Source organism: Citrus sinensis, chromosome 3, assembly GCF_022201045.2.
Source record: "Citrus sinensis cultivar Valencia sweet orange chromosome 3, DVS_A1.0, whole genome shotgun sequence".
In the NCBI taxonomy this organism is placed as follows: Eukaryota; Viridiplantae; Streptophyta; class Magnoliopsida; order Sapindales; family Rutaceae; genus Citrus; species Citrus sinensis.
Window position 1 is genome coordinate 8,436,491 of NC_068558.1, and position 18,011 is coordinate 8,454,501.

General features: G+C 33.0%; 1 protein-coding gene across 4 annotated transcripts; it reads left to right on the plus strand.

Moving 5' to 3' along the window:
* Positions 1-5,586: 5,586 nt before the first annotated feature.
* On the plus strand, positions 5,587-11,228 carry LOC102611482 (agamous-like MADS-box protein MADS2). 4 transcript variants are annotated; one of them, XM_006477648.4, is made up of 8 exons: positions 5,587-5,949; positions 8,522-8,600; positions 8,752-8,816; positions 9,078-9,177; positions 10,144-10,185; positions 10,283-10,324; positions 10,489-10,691; positions 10,897-11,228. In XM_006477648.4, exons 1-8 carry the CDS (start codon positions 5,765-5,767, stop codon positions 10,979-10,981), a joined length of 801 nt encoding a protein of 266 aa, XP_006477711.2. In that variant the 5' UTR covers positions 5,587-5,764; the 3' UTR covers positions 10,982-11,228. The 4 variants fall into 4 exon arrangements, with proteins under 4 accessions (XP_006477711.2, XP_006477712.2, XP_006477713.2 ...); XM_006477649.4 differs by having other exon boundaries at positions 5,590-5,949; positions 8,755-8,816; XM_006477650.4 differs by having other exon boundaries at positions 5,592-5,949; positions 10,537-10,691.
* Positions 11,229-18,011: the final 6,783 nt, after the last annotated feature.

Consider the following 18,011-nt stretch of genomic DNA (forward strand, 5'->3'; position numbering starts at 1 on the left):
TATATAAACAAATATAAAATTCATTAACATAAGATAACATATCAATAATAGCAGTTATTATTGGTTATTATTTTTTTTTTTATAGACTGATTGATCATCAGATTACTGCATTATACAGATATTTACAACAACTGCTTATTGTAGCAGAAGTATTACACTGATATTTATAATCAGATATACATGATTGGGACTTACATTATTACAATAAATTCTATGAAGTACATGCCCAATACAAATAACCCCTCACAAGAGAGGATGTCCATACTCCACTTGTATTTCGCAAGGGAGAATGATATAAAGAATATTTAGCCCCCACAATGCTATTGTTGGTTAATTTAGAGCATATAAAGCGGTGCCTCATATTCATGGAATAGGGAGCTCTCAAGGGAGGACGAATTTCTCATGTTACTTAAGACCTAGGGACATCATTGAAGCCACAACGTTTTAAATGATAGATGATAATGTAGACTACAGAGTCGACCTAGGAAAGTTTTTCTTTTTTTTTTTTTTTTTTTTTTTTTTTTTTTTTTAAAGTTAGTCTAAATAGTCTTCTATCATTGATATGACAGGGTCCTCATCACTTTTTCACTAACTTATCCTATCGACGCATGGGTCTTCTCCATCTAAGCCCCAAATTGTCTGTTGCTAGTAAAAGGGGTATTAACTTGGCTAATTGTCTTAAGAGAACTATTGGGGATGATGAATAGACCATCAAAGCCAGGGAGCGCCTGACTTCTTTGAACTCCCATAGCGCCTAGCGAGAAAGACCACATGTAAAGTAGCCATATTTGCCCATCAGGCCAAAGGAAGTCGCCAATTAAGGAGGTACATTTGTCGGTCAAGGAAAATATCTCAATCACTAGCTCTAACATTTGAACATGAGATACAAGTATCCAATGCCCCTTCTTGAAGAGGGGTTGGGCCGGTGGACTTCCTCCACAGGTCTATATGGGACCTGAAGATGTCCTCTGTATAAAAGGTCAAGTTTATGGATAGGAGAAGTACTATTTTCATCTTCTCCAACTCTTTCCTTTCTCTAGTTGATCATTTTTTCTTCCCCCCTTCCCCCCATCTCTTCTATCTCATCGACCTAACTTGATCGTCAAAATATCGTTGCTAGCCTCCACCGATGTCACCTTCTTACTGCTTTCTTGTGCAGATACCTAAAGGCCAGTCGTTGAGAGCTCGCAAACACATTCCTCGCCTCTGGGCTGCCTTGGAATCCAATATCACAAGTCTTCCCAATTGATTCAAAGATAATCCTTTATAATGTTTTAGCTTACCAAAAATAGGTTGAAACAATAGAACGTTACGTATGCCATGACAATCCATATATCACACAATTGTAAAATTGATTAAATTTACAAGCAATTTGTTACCATAAACAGCCGGTCAATACTACATATTCGAGATACCTTTACATGGCCTATCCTCCAACCACCACCAAATTATGTTCACACAGGAAACCTGAAATACCTTAACATTTTATATAAATGATGCGCCATTTAACAAATTTGATAGTTCTGAAACCCACAAATTTTTATTTTAAATAATACAAAGTATTATATTATTCAATTCGTGGGTCCCACCATGGGCTGGGGACACCACTGAGCAAGTTTCTCTTTTACATAGCATACTAATTAATTCGTGGACTATATATACTTTGAATCCACTATGCACACATAATTTGTATTCCCACATTTATAGATCGTACATGCATGTGCCATGTTCATCTCTTAACCGACGATATAGGACATCGCTTGGGGCCTGTTGACTTTACTTATTGTAATCTATTTTTTTAGAGTAGAGGATATGGACTTGAACTCATGCCACAATTGGACTACAAGCCTACTGCTTGAGGAGTTTTTTTTTTTTTAATATTGTTATACATGATTGTTATTGATATTACATCAGATATAATTGAGATTTTCGTTGTGACATGTACTCCTCTGAAGCGCGGCCCAGATTCTTTAAATCCTCCATAATATTCGAGAGGTGTGTCTACTTCACTCACATTACTTGAGGAATAGAGCGACTCCACTCAATTATTTGATAATCGAGGGATAATTGAAACTAATCCCTATAATACTTTTATGGAGGCTCGAACCCTTACTCTCAACATTATAAGTGCAAGAATTCTACCACTGAACTAAAGGCCCATCGATTACTGCTTGAGGAATTGAACTATGAATTTGAGGCAATTCTTAAACTTCTTTTTCCTTTAAATTTAAAAATTAACCCATTTTATTTTGATAAATTATGATTGTTTTCAAAATTGTGATCATTTGTTTTTTTTTTTTTTCATTCCTCTTTTTGACAGAATGATCATTTGCCTAAAGTAATGGAAAATTGTGAATGCAATAAAAAAAAAAGAACAAATAAATGACGTGCAGCGAATGAAGCAGTTTTTCTCCTCCTTTTTTGTGTAGGGTTAAATCAACATCATAAATACTGACTCAAGTCATTCGTCCACTTGTTTCTTCAAGACTCGAGACAATATATTGCGCCAGGGACACGTGTCAGAAACCCAGAAGGGGAACTCCATACTACCATAGGATCATAGGCATATCCTGTGTCGACACTTGTCACCGTCCAAAAGGATTTACGTATTCTCATGGAGCTCTTATCAAACCAGTGGCTATAAAGCTGCTTTCGCAGGTAATTAAGAGTGTTTTGTCTAAATGGTGGCCACTGCAAGTGCAAGCGCAGCTGGAGTTCCACAGGAAACTGTAAATCTGCTTAAATGGAACCACCTGCAAAGCTGAAACGTCAATAATCACTGTCACTTGTACTGCTTGAAAACTGAGATGCTTTCTTTTGTTCATCAGATTATTATTATTGTTTTCTTCTATTATCGCTGGCTAGCTTAATTGTGAAGACCATTCAGCCAATATATGAAACTGAGAGTACCGTGTCAAATGCTGCAACATTTATCCATTATTATACGCCTAAAGATATCATGGAACTGAAAGCGAGAGGTACCAAACCAATTAAGGTATTACTTCTGGATCTCACATCTTACTGATCATGAGGTAGCAAGAAAGGCAAGACTACATATTGATCAGTCAAACGTGTTACAATATATGCATATTCAGTTTTCGTAACAAGAGGTACATTTGGATCGAAATTGAAGCGAATGAAAACACAAAACAACTCAATGACTATCAAGATCCGAGGATATCCTAATTATGGCTAGTAAATCATGAGCTAATATGGCATGATTCCTAAAATCATGAATATAAATATATATGTTTTCTTTCCATGTTTGAAGAACCGGTGATATTACACTGCTTTGTATTCCAATTGAAAAGCGATCTTACGTTTCAATTATTCATAGGTTGTTAACTTAACACATGAATAATAGATAATAAAGTCAATATTCTATACATGCGTCAATTATTTTCAATTAGTGACAGATAGGGATGGCAATTTTTCCCGATGGGATCCATCTCATTTGGGACATGATTGAGACATATTTTTGTCCCATAAAAAAATTTAGGGACGGGATTGAGACATTTTTTAATCCCAATTACATATGCGGGATGGGAGTGGGATTGACAAATTCTGTCTCATCCCGTCTCATTACCGATTAAAAATGGAAATTTTTCCAATTGGGATAGGATTCTGCAGGATCCCATCTCTTTTGGGACGAGATTGAGACATATTTTTGTCCCAAAAAAAATATAGGGATAAGATTGAGACGTTTTTTCATCCCATTTGCATATACGGGATGGGACTGGGATTGATAAATCTCATCCCATCCCGTCCCATTGCCAACCCTAGTGACAGATGACACATATTCATAGTTATATATCTATTATAATGTTCGGAATAAGACATTCATAGTATTAAAGTTCACGGGCCTCTTAAAAGTTGCCACAAGACTTTAGGATTGTCTCAAACTTACACGCTTAGAACATGATCAATAATTTAATATCAAGACTTGAGAATTGTCAAATGTTTATACTCTTAGCCCATGATTAATTTTAAGGTGATGTGGGATAATCTCACAACATTATATGTTACCAAATATGTATAAATTTTTTAGTGTGGAGAGAGGTTCATTTATTTAATTCATTCAAAATAAGATTGCAGAAGATATATGTTATTACCCTCTGGCTAGCATAAGCAAGGCAGCTGTACAAAAATCATTTCCGGGACCAGAAAGCAAAAGTTGAACTTTCATCCATCATCCATGCCATTTTGAGCAACCCTGTTTTGCATTTCGCGTATATAGTATGATGTGAGGACAAATGTGTGTGTGCGTGTATCTTAAAATAAACGAAGTGTTGACAAGGTAACAGCACCAAAAATATTAATCATTTTGTGGAAAAGAATCAATTTGAAAGGAAAAAAAAAAATGAAAAAGGATCAATCATGGCGTGTATCAGATGAAAGAACATACTTGACGCTGCAATGTTTAATTATAGAAACGGCACGCTTATGCGGAAAGGCTCATGTAACTGGACTGCATGTTACTGTCCTTGCAATTAACTAAGTTTGATCGACCAAAATTTATTATTATCTCACAACACCAATTTTTTTTTCCCACTAATATTCCCATGTGTATGTGACTAACATGATACTTCTAATATATTTTAAAATTTATTTGGGATTGGGGTCTATTAAGACCACCTATAATTATGAGATTGACCTAAATCAATCATCATTATTATAGTGCAACTTAAATTTATTTATTTTTCTTTGAACGATAAATATATAACCCTCATAATTTGTTCATACATATAAGGATTTATATATGACTGACTTTTTGATCTTGTCATGCTGATTAGATTAATTAGGAATATGTATCCAATTTGTTCAGACACATAGGAAAATAAAGGAGAAAAAAATTTGCACGTGTGCTATTATAGCATATTTAGAGAGACACCTCCCCACTTTCACTAACATTTTCTTTAAAAAAAATTATTTACATCCACATTTGTGAAAAAGAAAATATTTGAGAACCTACGCGGATTTAGATTTGTGCCCAAAACAAACTTGAGGACACACAAGCTACCACTAACCCAAAGTTCATAGCACATCTTTTTTCTTTTTTCTTTTTCTAAACAAAACTTTGGAATTGATAATAATTTTTAAATTGTTGTTATTATATTTTTTTCTGAATTTTTTGTTTCATGATTCAAGCAGTTAACACAATGATTTATGAACAAATTCCATTACTCCTTCGATTTCGTTAGCACAACTAAACGGAGAATTAATTAATGAATTCCGAAAAACAAGGGGGAAGAACAAAGGACGTCATACACACTACCTTCAAAATTCAAAGTGAACTGAATTTTTGTGTCCTCAATTGGGAATTCGACATGTGTAACATAATGCTGGTCACTTTTTTAAGGTTGGTATTGACAACCAACCACTGGATACTGCTATGTCACCCAAGACATTACATTGGTAAAACAATAAATAAAAAATTAAAAGCTTAAAATAATAATTTAGGGTGTGATTATTACACAGTAAAAAACCTGGTAATTTTACAGTGTTTTAACTGTTTATGCAGAGCAAAAGCGCATGTAAAGACACAAGAAACAGCACAGTAACTAGCAAACATAGAGGATAATGTAGACATAAAACCAACAGTCATTTCTCAAAATCGTTTCCTTGGTTTCCTTTTCTTTCATTTTTCTCTTTCAATGCCCTATAGACAGAGGCCAGCATAAAAGTTTGCTCACTTCTTAACCAAGACTAGAAAAAAAAGAAAGAGAGAGAGAGAGAGTGTGTGTGTGGAAAAAAAAGGAAAATTATGGGGAGAGGAAGAGTTGAACTGAAGAGAATAGAGAACAAAATTAACAGGCAAGTTACTTTTGCCAAGAGAAGAAATGGCCTGCTCAAGAAAGCTTATGAGCTCTCAGTTCTATGTGATGCTGAGGTTGCTCTTATCATTTTCTCTAACCGTGGCAAGCTCTATGAGTTCTGTAGCAGCCCTAGGTATATTTATTTATTATCTATAACAACTTCTTTCTCTTTTTAATTTTTGTATATTTGTGCATTTACACATGTATGTCTATTTTTGTTCATGATTATGAGTTATTATTGTGCGTGTGTGTGTGTTTCTTAAATGGTTATTAACGTTTAGTCCTTTTTTTTGGCAAGATCTGTGATTTTGGTAAAACCAAGCAGCTGGCTTTGTCTTGTGCTTCTTGAAAATCTTTAATGAGACTTCAAATATTTTGTTTTCTTGAATCTCTGGCTTTTAGGTTTTCATTGTCTTTCTGTGTTTTTGGTTTTTCCTACTTCTTGTTATGCATTTGCTTGTGAAGGTTCATGAAGATCCATTCTATCTTACTGTCTTCTATCAAATATCTAATTAATTTGTGGCTATTTTACAAAGGATTTGCTTAGTTTTAGCCATGATCACTTTTCTAACCTAATAAACAATCAATATTAAAAGGCTGAAGATACATCTAGCTTACTTTTTTTTTTCCTTGACATTTTTCCTTCTCAAAACTAAACCAATTTGTTTTTTTAATCATTTTCTTCTTCACACGGCATGTCTGTCAGTTTTGTTCACTGGGTAATTTTGTGTATTCAAATAATAATTAATTCTGATCAAGCAGATGCTACTTGAGCCTAACTAATCAGACTGTAGCTCCTAATACCGATTTACTGTCGAGATTCGCCGCCAGAGATGTGATGTTTTGCAGGCCAAGTGGAAAAAGAAATACAACTGTTTCAGAGATGAAGCTGTTGTCGTTTATTTTCTTTCTTCTTCTAAAGCTGCAAATTTTATTAGAAACCCTTCAAAACTGAATTTTTTTTTCCCCCTGAAAAACCGTTTCAGAAGCAGGCATCTATAATAAAGTTTGATCTGATAGAAACTCGCGAGTTAGAAAAAAAAAAAAAAACCATATACTAGTCTGAATGGAAAATACTTTACTTCTCTATATTTTGTTAGCTATATCTTTTAATCTGCTATCATTTCTGTTCAGTGTACAAAAAGATTCTTATTTATGAATTCATGACATATTTTCTCATATATAGGATTTTATTTTATTTTTTACATTAAGGTTTTTTCTTTTCTTTTTTCCCGATGTTTACATTAAGGGTTGTCAGTGCTGGTTTACATTAAGGGTTGTCAGTGCTGATATTAAGGCTTTTGAACATTAGATTGCAAAAGTGTTTTCCAGAAACACTTTTTATTAAGTAAATGACTGAAGATGCGTCAAGTAATTAATCAATTCCTATAGTCATGCAATTCATAGCAACGTACGGCTAGAAAATTATTGTGTGTAATTCGTCGTTTTTCTTTTTTCGTGCTTTTATTCCATATATAGCTCAATGAATATTGACTCTTTTTGTGTGTGTGTGTGTGTGTGTGTGTGTGTGTTTATCAATCCCTTGAATTCCTATTCTTGCTTCATTTTTTAGTTCACTTGGTGTGCATCTTTACCACATGTTGTTAGTGTTTGATGCCTGCTTTTGTTATAAAAGGGCTATTTTTTTTTTTTACATACTTTCACGTACACATATAATTTAGATGTTCGTTAGTCAACAAGGCGTTACTGAGAAAATTACACATTGGTAAAGACTTGTTTGAGGCTAAGTAGGTAAGTTTTTGCCAACCCTCGACTATGGAGCTACCTAACTTTAGTTAAGTTCATTGTTTCTTGTGCAAGTGCAATGAAAGTCCTCTCATCATATTATGAAGTCAGTTCTTAAATTTACAGAAAAGAAATTATTTAAGAAATGAAATTCATTTCCATTCTTTCATCACAAATGCTTCATCCTATATCGATTTTTCCATTATCTTATATCTTTGATACTATTGCGTATCAGTCTACAATTTCTGATTGAACTAATTTTAACCTAAACCTTCATATGGGTTTTATGATATATGTTTCCTGTTAGACTTTTCAATGGTTTTCATCAACTTTCTTGCTTACTAGCTTTGTTTTGCCTGTATGTGCATATAAGTGCTCAAACTATTATTTGAAATTAAGTTATTGTAACGAATGAATGACAAAATTAGTTCGATATATATAATAGCATACGAAGAATATATGTGTATAAGACATTGAAGTTCAAAACGTTGTCGTACTTCTAGTCAAAAGTAAGTGATCATGGAGAAATTTAAATTATATGAATATGTACCAATACTGTAAAAATGATGTCCAGATTTTGCTATTGAGATTTTATTTTGAGAAAAAAATTATATTTCAATAAAATAGTAACGTTTTTCTTTTCACTTATATTTATTTCATCTTTCTGAACGATACTAGCTATTATATGGCAAGATTCATGTCTTATTGCATGCACGTAAACAATCATTTTCGTTTTCTTCTTGTTTATTTGGGCTCTCTTGTTTAAAGGTCACTGTGCAAATTAGTTGTAATGCATATGATTTGTGACGAATCTGTAATGATAATGGGATGCTACAATTTACAAGTTATCTGAAACAGCTGAAGTTTACAGCAGTTTCATCAAAAATGATTGTTGTCATTTAATCTATTTCTGTGTGATTAATTAACCTCATCGTGATTGTTTTTTTTTCTTATGTTAGCATTATGAAAACGCTTGAACGATATCATCGGTGCAGTTTTGGTGCACTCGAAGCCAACCGGCCTCCCATTGAAACTCAGGTAGCATATTGATTTTTTTTTTTTTTTTTTTTTTTCACATAACATATATATGCTATGATATATTTCTTGCAGGCTGCAGCCATGCATTTTGATATGAGGATAATGATTTATTGATGTTATGACACAATTTGATTATTATTATGTTGTCAAGCAGAGCACCTACCAGGAATATTTGAGGTTGAAAACAGCAGTTGAGCTCCTACAGCGATCTCAGAGGTGATCTAACTTTGCTTTATGCATTCAAGCTGTATTATTTATTAGGATTTGGTTGACATATAGTTATCATGTCATTTTTCAGTTTGTTCATATCATTTGTTTATGCATACCGTTCTTAAGAGTAAAGCTCATTATGTCTTTCATAATTTTACATTCTTCTTTTATTAAATATCAGTAAATTTTATCACTTTATCGAAGCTTTCCCTAAAGATAGACAAATGGATTATGAATAGTTTGTGTTCCAAAATGCAAATGTTGTAGGAACCTTCTTGGAGAAGATTTGGAACCGCTCAGCACAAAGGAGCTTGAGCAGCTTGAGCATCAGCTAGAGACATCCTTGAAGCATGTTAGGTCAACAAAGGTAAGTACAATTTAAAAGCGACGGTTTAAATGTTTTTCATTTTCGTAGTCCATTAAGGGAGAATGAAAAGAGGGAGATAAGAGAATATATATTGAAAGCACCTAAGAATTTTTTTTTTTTTAATGTTACTGTTCAGTAAAAAATCATGACATATATTTCAAACTTTCTCTATCTAGTCTTAACTAGTTGATATGGTTGATTTGAAGGTAGAGTATGTATGTGGTAATATTGTTAATTTAAACTTTGAAATTGGGCTTCAAATGGGTAAAGTTGTAGCCCAATACACTAAACTTAAGTTTATTGAATAATGATATTTTTAACCTTAAATTTAACCTATTAGACCCAATTTCTTAATCAACCCCACTAGAAAGCTTGAAAAGAAATTTTCTCTCTCAGTATAACCCCACACAATGCCCAATTCACCCTCATACTTTCACCCCATCAGAATTCAAAACTCCAAAAGCCTTATTAAAGCCATTTTAACATGAGAAAAACAAAAAAGATTTGCAACAGTTTCTGTGATGAGCCTTGTCATCTCGAATAATATCGGAGGGAAACACTACTGAAATCATTCTGTTATCTCTATTTTAGTCTTTTGACAAATGGACTGAAAGCAACAAGTATTAAGCTTGTTCGAGGTATCCCTAAGTGGTACAAGTTTGAAGGCTATCTGAAAGAGATTCAAAAGGAATTCTCTTCGGTTTAACTCTAATCAAAATGGGACGCGACTCTTGCTGCTGGTACAATTAATAGCTTTTCAAAGACTTCTCCTTTTTACTTTCCGGCAGAAGTATAAACAAACATAGAAAAGGATTGACAAAGTTTAATGTGAAATTAGACAGTATTCTTAAAAAAATAGGTTAAGAGATTTTTAATTCAAAGCTTTAGTTTTACTTCATAATCTGTTGGGGCTATATATATACACATGTAATTTTCACTGAGCTTTTTATTTCAAATCCTTTGCAGACTCAATGTATGGTTGATCAGCTTTCCGATCTTCAAAAAAGAGTATGCACATCTCATAAAATCTGAATATTTATTCAACTGATTCTTTGTTACAAACATTAATTTCAATATGTTCTACTAATCCTTCTTAATGCTGCAGGAACAAGTGCTACTTGAACTTAACAAAGGCCTGAGGAAGAAGGTACAAACTCTCTTTAACATTAATGAGAGCTTTTGCTTATAAATTTAAGCTTTGATTAGGACAAATGTTTCAGCTAAACATGGCATCATTTCAGGCCTTTTTACTACACTTATAAGTTTTGTCCACTAAAACTCGTCAATATTGGGCCTTGAATTAAAATTTAGGCTTTTTTGGGTAATTACACTTGCCTTACCACTCCGCCATTTACCCAGTTGGACGAAAGCAATATTGCTCATCAAGTTCCTCCTCATCGACTAGCATGGGAAGCAGCATCAGCAGGGCAAAACATAACATACAATCGCTACCCAGTTCAATCAGAAGGGTTCTTTCAGCCTCTATCGGGAGGCACTCCCATTTTGCAAATTGGGTACCTTTTAAGAATTTCGACACATTTTATTGAATTAAACTTGTCATTATGTTGAAGCTAAGATATAAAAGAGCAGTCTTCTTAAGGCTCAGGTCTTGGGTTCAAATTTGAATGTTGTGTGTGTTACTAATAATTAACCAAAAAAAAAAACTTGTCACTTGCTGTTCTTGCCTTTTATAATGTGCCATGGTCATTAATGCCGCAGGTACAATCCTATGGGTTCGGAGGAGGCACATATTCCAGTCCATGCACAAAATGTCACCGGATTCATCCCTGGTTGGATGCTTTGATTATAATTGGATAATAAAATGAGTTCACATGAGCTTAATCATTGGCATTCTAATTAATTTCCTTGTTGATGGTTGTGATTTGATCTGTTTTGCTTTATGTAACCTGCAATTATTATTTGCTGCAAACAGTAATAAGTGTTGTTTGTAAGTTGCAACTTGTAATGTTTGAAAATGACGGAATGCTCTTTTGTTGTTGTATGGCTTGTATTTATATGAACAACTGCTATCTCGAACAATTTTCCAGTTTTGTTGGTTGTCTTTGAATTTTTTACTGGGCATGAAAAGATGTACTCACTTTTGGAAGATTATATCAACTGACTACTAGAATTACCTGAATGGCATGTCTATTAAGTAACTAAATCCGATAGCTCACTATTTTCTTTTTTAATTAGCTCAAATTGCTCATTTGAGATGATAAATTGCTAATGCTCTTAAGTAAGATGGCAGACAAAAACAAATGTCGATTTATTTTAACAGTATTTATAGACCCCTTAAATTGTAATTGACAATGTCTATTTACATTGTCTTATTTATGGTCATTCTTATCCAAAATGTTTTTTTTTTTCTAAAATAGATAACATGTGTGGAAAACTTTATCTAATAATTATTAAACTTTTTATGCTCAAACAAATAACAATAACAACCTTAAGAGTTTGAATTGAAATCTTTACTCAATTCAACACTGAATCCAAATTTAAAATTGTTATGCCATATGAATAATTAAATATTTATCTTATTATTTCTTTCTCGACATACACAAGAGTGACACTTATAATTTTATCATACTTCGTGACCCACATAATTTATTTTTATTATTTTATATTTTTGTTTAATTAATATCTAATAAATATATTTAACATTAATTTATACAAAAATATATAACTCTTTCGTCTAGGGGTGGGAAGAATCAGTTTCGGATCGGGTTCGAGTCAACCGATTGGGTTTTGGATTGTTTGGGTTGGACAAAAATTAATTTGAATTCAACCTAAACTTACAGCCTGACTTGATCCCATCCGATTTATATTCAAATCGGATCGGAAATCAGATTAGATCGGGTATTAAGTTCGGGCTGAATTCGAGTAGGATTGAATTCAGGTGAGATCGGATCGGATTGATAAAAATCACAAATACGCCAATTTTCTTGATTTTATTACTAATATTTAAAAATACATAATTGCAACAATCAAATACTAAATACTAATTTTCTATATAGTAACCATATATAGTTATATACAATCAAAGCTTCAAAACTAAAGTCTCAAAGGGGAGAAACTCGGGTCGGGTTGGAGGCTTGGAGAAGCAGAATGCAGATTGAGTTTGGGTTGGTAGCAGATTGGTGTTGCTTGGCAGCAAATTGATGGCCACAGATGGACAATAGCAGATCAAGGACCTGATCGGTTGCGTAGCAGCAGATCGCGGACCGGCGGACGCGCAACAGCAAATCAGGCGTGGAGATGCGCAGTAGATCAAACGCTTCTTGAGGGTGAGGCTATGACTTGTGTGGCCTCTATTGGCGACTTAACGTTGGCCGTTTAGTGTGAGTGACCGTGTATGTGTTTTGTGTAATGAGGAGGGTTGTGACTTATGTTTGTGTGTGTATTGTGAAAAGTGAATTATGATTTGTTTGTGTGGCGTGCGTTTGCTTAGGTTTAGGTTTTTTTTTTTTAAGAAACTCGATTGGATTTTCAGATCAAATTGAGTTTTACTGGATCGGATCACAACCCGATTGGGTTTTACTATTTTCATCCGATCGGGTTTCCTTTACAACTTGATCTGATTCGAACTTGAAAATTTTCGAGTCGGGTTGGGTTGGATCGGGTAATTTGACCACCCCTATTTCGATGCTCTTTCCGACATCATTATCATTTTTAAAATATCTTTCCGAAAGATCATGTCAATCACATTAACAGTGTCAAATGCAACCTCTCTATAAGGGACTTTTCGGATACCTAAAATAGATCCAAAGCTACCATTAAAATCCTCATATAGCTCATCCAATGAATGTGCATGGGTATTAGTGCATGTTTGAGAGTTGTTAGCTACCCTTTCTTTTCGGACTTTGGCATTTTTTAACTACTAAATCCATCCAATCCAAGACAAACAATAATCATTTCCTTTTATTAAAACAATACTAATTAATTAGTCAAGTGAAACCAACACTAAAGCTAAGCGAATGAGTTTAATCTCTTTCTAATCTCACCTAATACCATCATTAATGACAGTGACTCCATATCTTAACTTTTCTTAGCTTTTTTTTGTATGGTCTGAATACACCTTGGTTTCGGATTTTTTTTTTGTTTGGTGGACGAAGTTCCATTTTGCGTTGGGATTGGTTGACGCTTAAAATCACTGAGCAATGCTTTAAAAGTTACGCCTCGTAGTTAAACTTATCTTTAAAACTAATGGAAAGCTTTTACCTAATAACTTTTGAGCTGGTTGAGTAATTTCTTTAGGAGTTAATTTTGAATTTTTTTTAAAAATTAATTATCTTCAAATCACACTATCCTATTTTTTAAAATTTTAATTTATTCTCTATTTATATTAAGAAGATTAAAAAAACTCATTAATCCACTCTCAATTTTCCCTTGTCTTTTGAACAACAAAGGGAATGACTTGAGATTTTTAAAAATAAAAAGAGAGTTGCCTTCAATGTGGGCGTTATTATTTTTTGGGTGGTTTTTGATCTTAAGCTCATTAATTATACTTTTGATTTTAAGATATCTCAATTGAGGGGTGTTTTGGAAACTCAGATTAAGTAGGGTTTGCGGATTTTTCCGCCTCCTCGTAGGCTAGTTTGATTAGTTTCTAGGTTGAGACGGTCAACTGGGGTAATGAAGTTGAGTGAGGATGGCTATTCTAGGGGCAATCTTAGTAAGTCTGTTGGTGGTGGTGGTGTTTTGCATGATCATCGAGGAGTGGTGTTAGCTGCTTTTGGTTCCTTTTCAGAACACTTGCCCATTCTTTTTGCTGAGTTGATGGCTATTTTAGAGGGTTTGGATCTTACTGCTCAGCGTGGTTTTTTTACTCCTAAGGTGCTCCGCCTAATTCGGGCCTAATGTTTCTTGGGTTATTTCTCATAGTTCCGTGCAGTGGGAATTTGCTTATTTCCTTGGCCGAGTCCGGGAATTGTCTTCTGACCCTCTATCATTATCAGGCATGTCTTTCAGAAGGCTACATCAACTATTGACTTCATGGCCTATTGGGTATGTACTTGTCAGAAGTTTTAGCGAATTTTCAATCTTAGTGACTTTCCAACTGGTTTGTCTGACGTTCTTTATTTAAATGCTCTCGAGACCTAACATGCTCGACGTTAATTTCGCCTTGTTGGTTTGGACCTTTTGTCTATGACTTGCTATATATTTTTGGTTCTCTTTGGGAGTGTTGGTTTATGTCCGCCTCTCCCCCCCTCCCCCCCCCTCCCCTTTTTTATTGGTTGATTTGTATTATAGGAAGGGGTCTGACCTAATCCTCCACCATCTTGGTGGTTAAAAAAAAAAAAAACTCTTATCATTATAAATTTTTACCAATAAAGTTGTGCTCTTTAAAAAAAAATTGCATGAAACTTTACATGGTCAAATTTTATTAGATTTTATTTGCTTTCTAATCATTTGACAATAAATTTGATAATGTCTAGGGTGTGGGGTATAATACTGTGAAAATACTATAGTTGGACCCTTATAGCCTATGCTATGCATGGTACCTCATAGGCTATAGCCACGACTACACGATAATCATTATCTCAAAACTTCATTTGTATTAATCAATTGCGTAAACTTCCTGTCGTCACTAAATAGAATGACAATCTTCATTTTATCCCCCAAAACTGTGAATACCATAACCTATTCTCCATTGTTTTAGAAAATAATGATAAATAAAGAATGTGTTGATTTTTTTATTTATTTTTTATCTTCTTATAATAAATGAAAGTATTTCACAATTCCAACAGATAAATATAAGTTTACTCTAATCAAATTTTAGTCTTTGTCTCAGTCCTAATCGAATCCGCCCACTTTCAGGTGAGGGAACTATATATCAAAGCTTATCTTTACCCTTTTGGGTTGTGCTATTTCTTTCAGTGCAGGTCATAAAAACTGGTCCGTTATCTAAACATAGGAAATGTATAGATGTACCGCGCAAATGAATCAATGCTTGTCTATTTCCAATTTTTTGTCAAACGCAGATCCCATTTTTGTTAACTTCTTAAATAAAGATTAAAACCATAGCTTGACTTGAATAAATGAAGAATAGAAAAGAACAAAAGAAGTAAACGCAGAAACAGAAAGGGATAGAGAATAAAAAAAAAAAAGAAAATCCAGGTCCAGGGCCTATATTATTTTTATCATTATCTGAAGATTAAAAGAAAAAAAAAACTTGGATCGGAAAAAACAAAGGCAGATTCAGACAACAATTCTTTCTCATTTTTTCAAATGATTTATTAACCTTTTCCCTTTAATTTCCTGATTCTGCCAATCAAATTGTCAAAGCTTGAAAAGAAAGACAAGGAGCTTTTACCTTCTCTCGCGTAAAATGAAATTGGGCCACACACCCCACGTGTTGAAACCTCAATTTTTAACGCTGTTGCCAGAAACAGACCCCTACACGTTGCACGAAAACGGAGCAACACTTTTCCAATCCCATTTCACGCTTTCTTCTTTGTGTTTTTTCATGTTTTTGTGATAAAATTTTGTTGCCCTAATTAGAATTGGGACTGCATCACGTGCAACATTATACCCACCACTTTATCTATCTTCAACCGCATCTGGTGCGGTCTGCAAATTCCTCAGAACTCGAAGATTCTCACACAGAAAGAGTTTTCTTTTTTTTTTTTTCATTTTTTCCTTTAGTTTTTTATTATGTGAAAAAAATTTCATTTTTTTTTTGAGACAGTAGAAATAAATTATCGATTTGTATCAAATATATATATCTCTAAACTGCGTTAAAGTGAAAGAATTACGATTAAAATATTTAATTTAACACTAGATGGAATTTCAATCATTTCAATGGGAGTTAGGGACCACCAAGATTGTAATTAACCGAGTGGTGAACTGTTGCTATCAAGAAAGTTAAGGATGCCACTTAGAAAGAGAGGACTCAATGACAAATCTTCGACGCATGATTGTGGTGGAGTGGATGTAATTTTCAAATTACAGGTCTAGCCTTTAATTAGTGTAAAACTTTTCATTTATGCTTGATGAATCTCTTGAGTTGTTCTATTAGTATATGAACTCAAGACTCCTAGTACACTCCATACTGTAGAGTGTAGAATCGATCATATAGTGTAAAAATTTAAGGAAAAAATAGGGGTCTATGTGTTACAAACAGAGAAACTGTATCAATAGTCAAACACTTATATAAAATCAGGGACCCATATGTTATTATGTAATTTTTGTTTGTCATAAATGTTTCTCACGATTCAATATATGTCCATTTCGATTTGGATTCAACGATGGGTTGAGCTAATTTTTGTGCTTTTTTTTTCCCCTCAAATGTGATTGGTGATTATAAGATAAGAATGTATAAGTAAGCAATTAAATCTTTAGCATGCATTACTATAAGTGTACTTATGACAAAAGATTATAAAAAGATAAGCCAGGTTAGCACTGAAAATTCTTTTTTATTTTTTTTAAAAAAGTCAAAGTCCTCTACATTTAAAAAAAAAATACAGTGAAAATTCTAAATAAATGCTTCTAATTTTTCTTATCTTTTTTAAAAGAAGATCATTGCGTCAACTCAAATTATGTTTTCATTTTTTAAAATAAAAAATCTCCACCCAACTTTCGGTAATATTAGATAAGTTATTCAGAGCGTTGGTAGAAAATGGTAAGTTCACGTACTTCATAAATTAATTAAAATTACGATTAATGTGTAAATTTATCATTCATCTTATACTCATATATGTGTAAACTAAGGCTCAATTCGTGTCTCCCTAGTCATGCATATTGTTTTTCTACTCATTTTTTTTTTGAACACTATCCTTGCTTGACGAGGTCAACTTCAGTTAGTGGGTGTGCATATATAATTCATTCATTTAATTATTTCGACCATTCATGAGATTACACGTAATACGTTTTTGGCGCAAAGGAATTAAACCAAACACTTAGTTTTGTACATAATATGTCCAGAGAATGAAGATATATACTAATTAATGAGTTGAAAGCGTAGTAGTGAACTGATTAATTTACTCAAGAGACGAGACTTTGAAGTTTTATGCAGCAGGCCCACATAGGCAACTAGCTAGCTGGGATGAAAGACCAATAATTCAAGCAGAGGTCAATTATAAGTAGCCCCAATTACTTCCTTTCTACTTTTGTAACAAACTCCCACGTTTTCCAATTGCTACAGCTCTGAGCTTGCTAAAGGCAATGGTAATTACTTTAGACAACAACGCATGGACCTCATCTAAGCACGTACAATTTTTGGCATTAAACTTCCAATTACAATTTGTTGGTGCTTGTTGAAAATCATGATAGCATTTAATTGGACAGCTCAAGATTCAAAAAGTGATCAAGACAAAGTCTTGTTTAAATCTACATATATTTGCTTTTTTAATTTAAAAAATAGTCACACAAACTCTCTTTTGAAGCAAATTTATTAATTTTTGAATTTAAAAAAAAAGGGAAAAATACACCTACCCTCAAAGTTTGAGAAAAAGGTCATGTAAAACAGTAAATTTTCAATAATAAACACTGGGGCCTTTTCTTTTTCTTTTTTACTATAATAAAGTTTAATTTGTCTACTAAACTAATAATAATAGAATATTTTTAATATATAAAATATTTTTTAAAATGTAAATTATTATATTTATTTTTGTAATATACTTTTATTTATTGTAAAAATTTTAAATAAATCTTTGGATAAATAGATTTTACAATTAATAAAATATATCTTATGTATTGATAATATTAAAATTATTAAAAATAATTTAAAATTTTTATATTTATGTCAATATGATGTTTCTATTTATGTTAATTTAGCTTAATATTATGTAAGATTGTAAATCATTAAAATATTTTTAAATATTAAAACTATT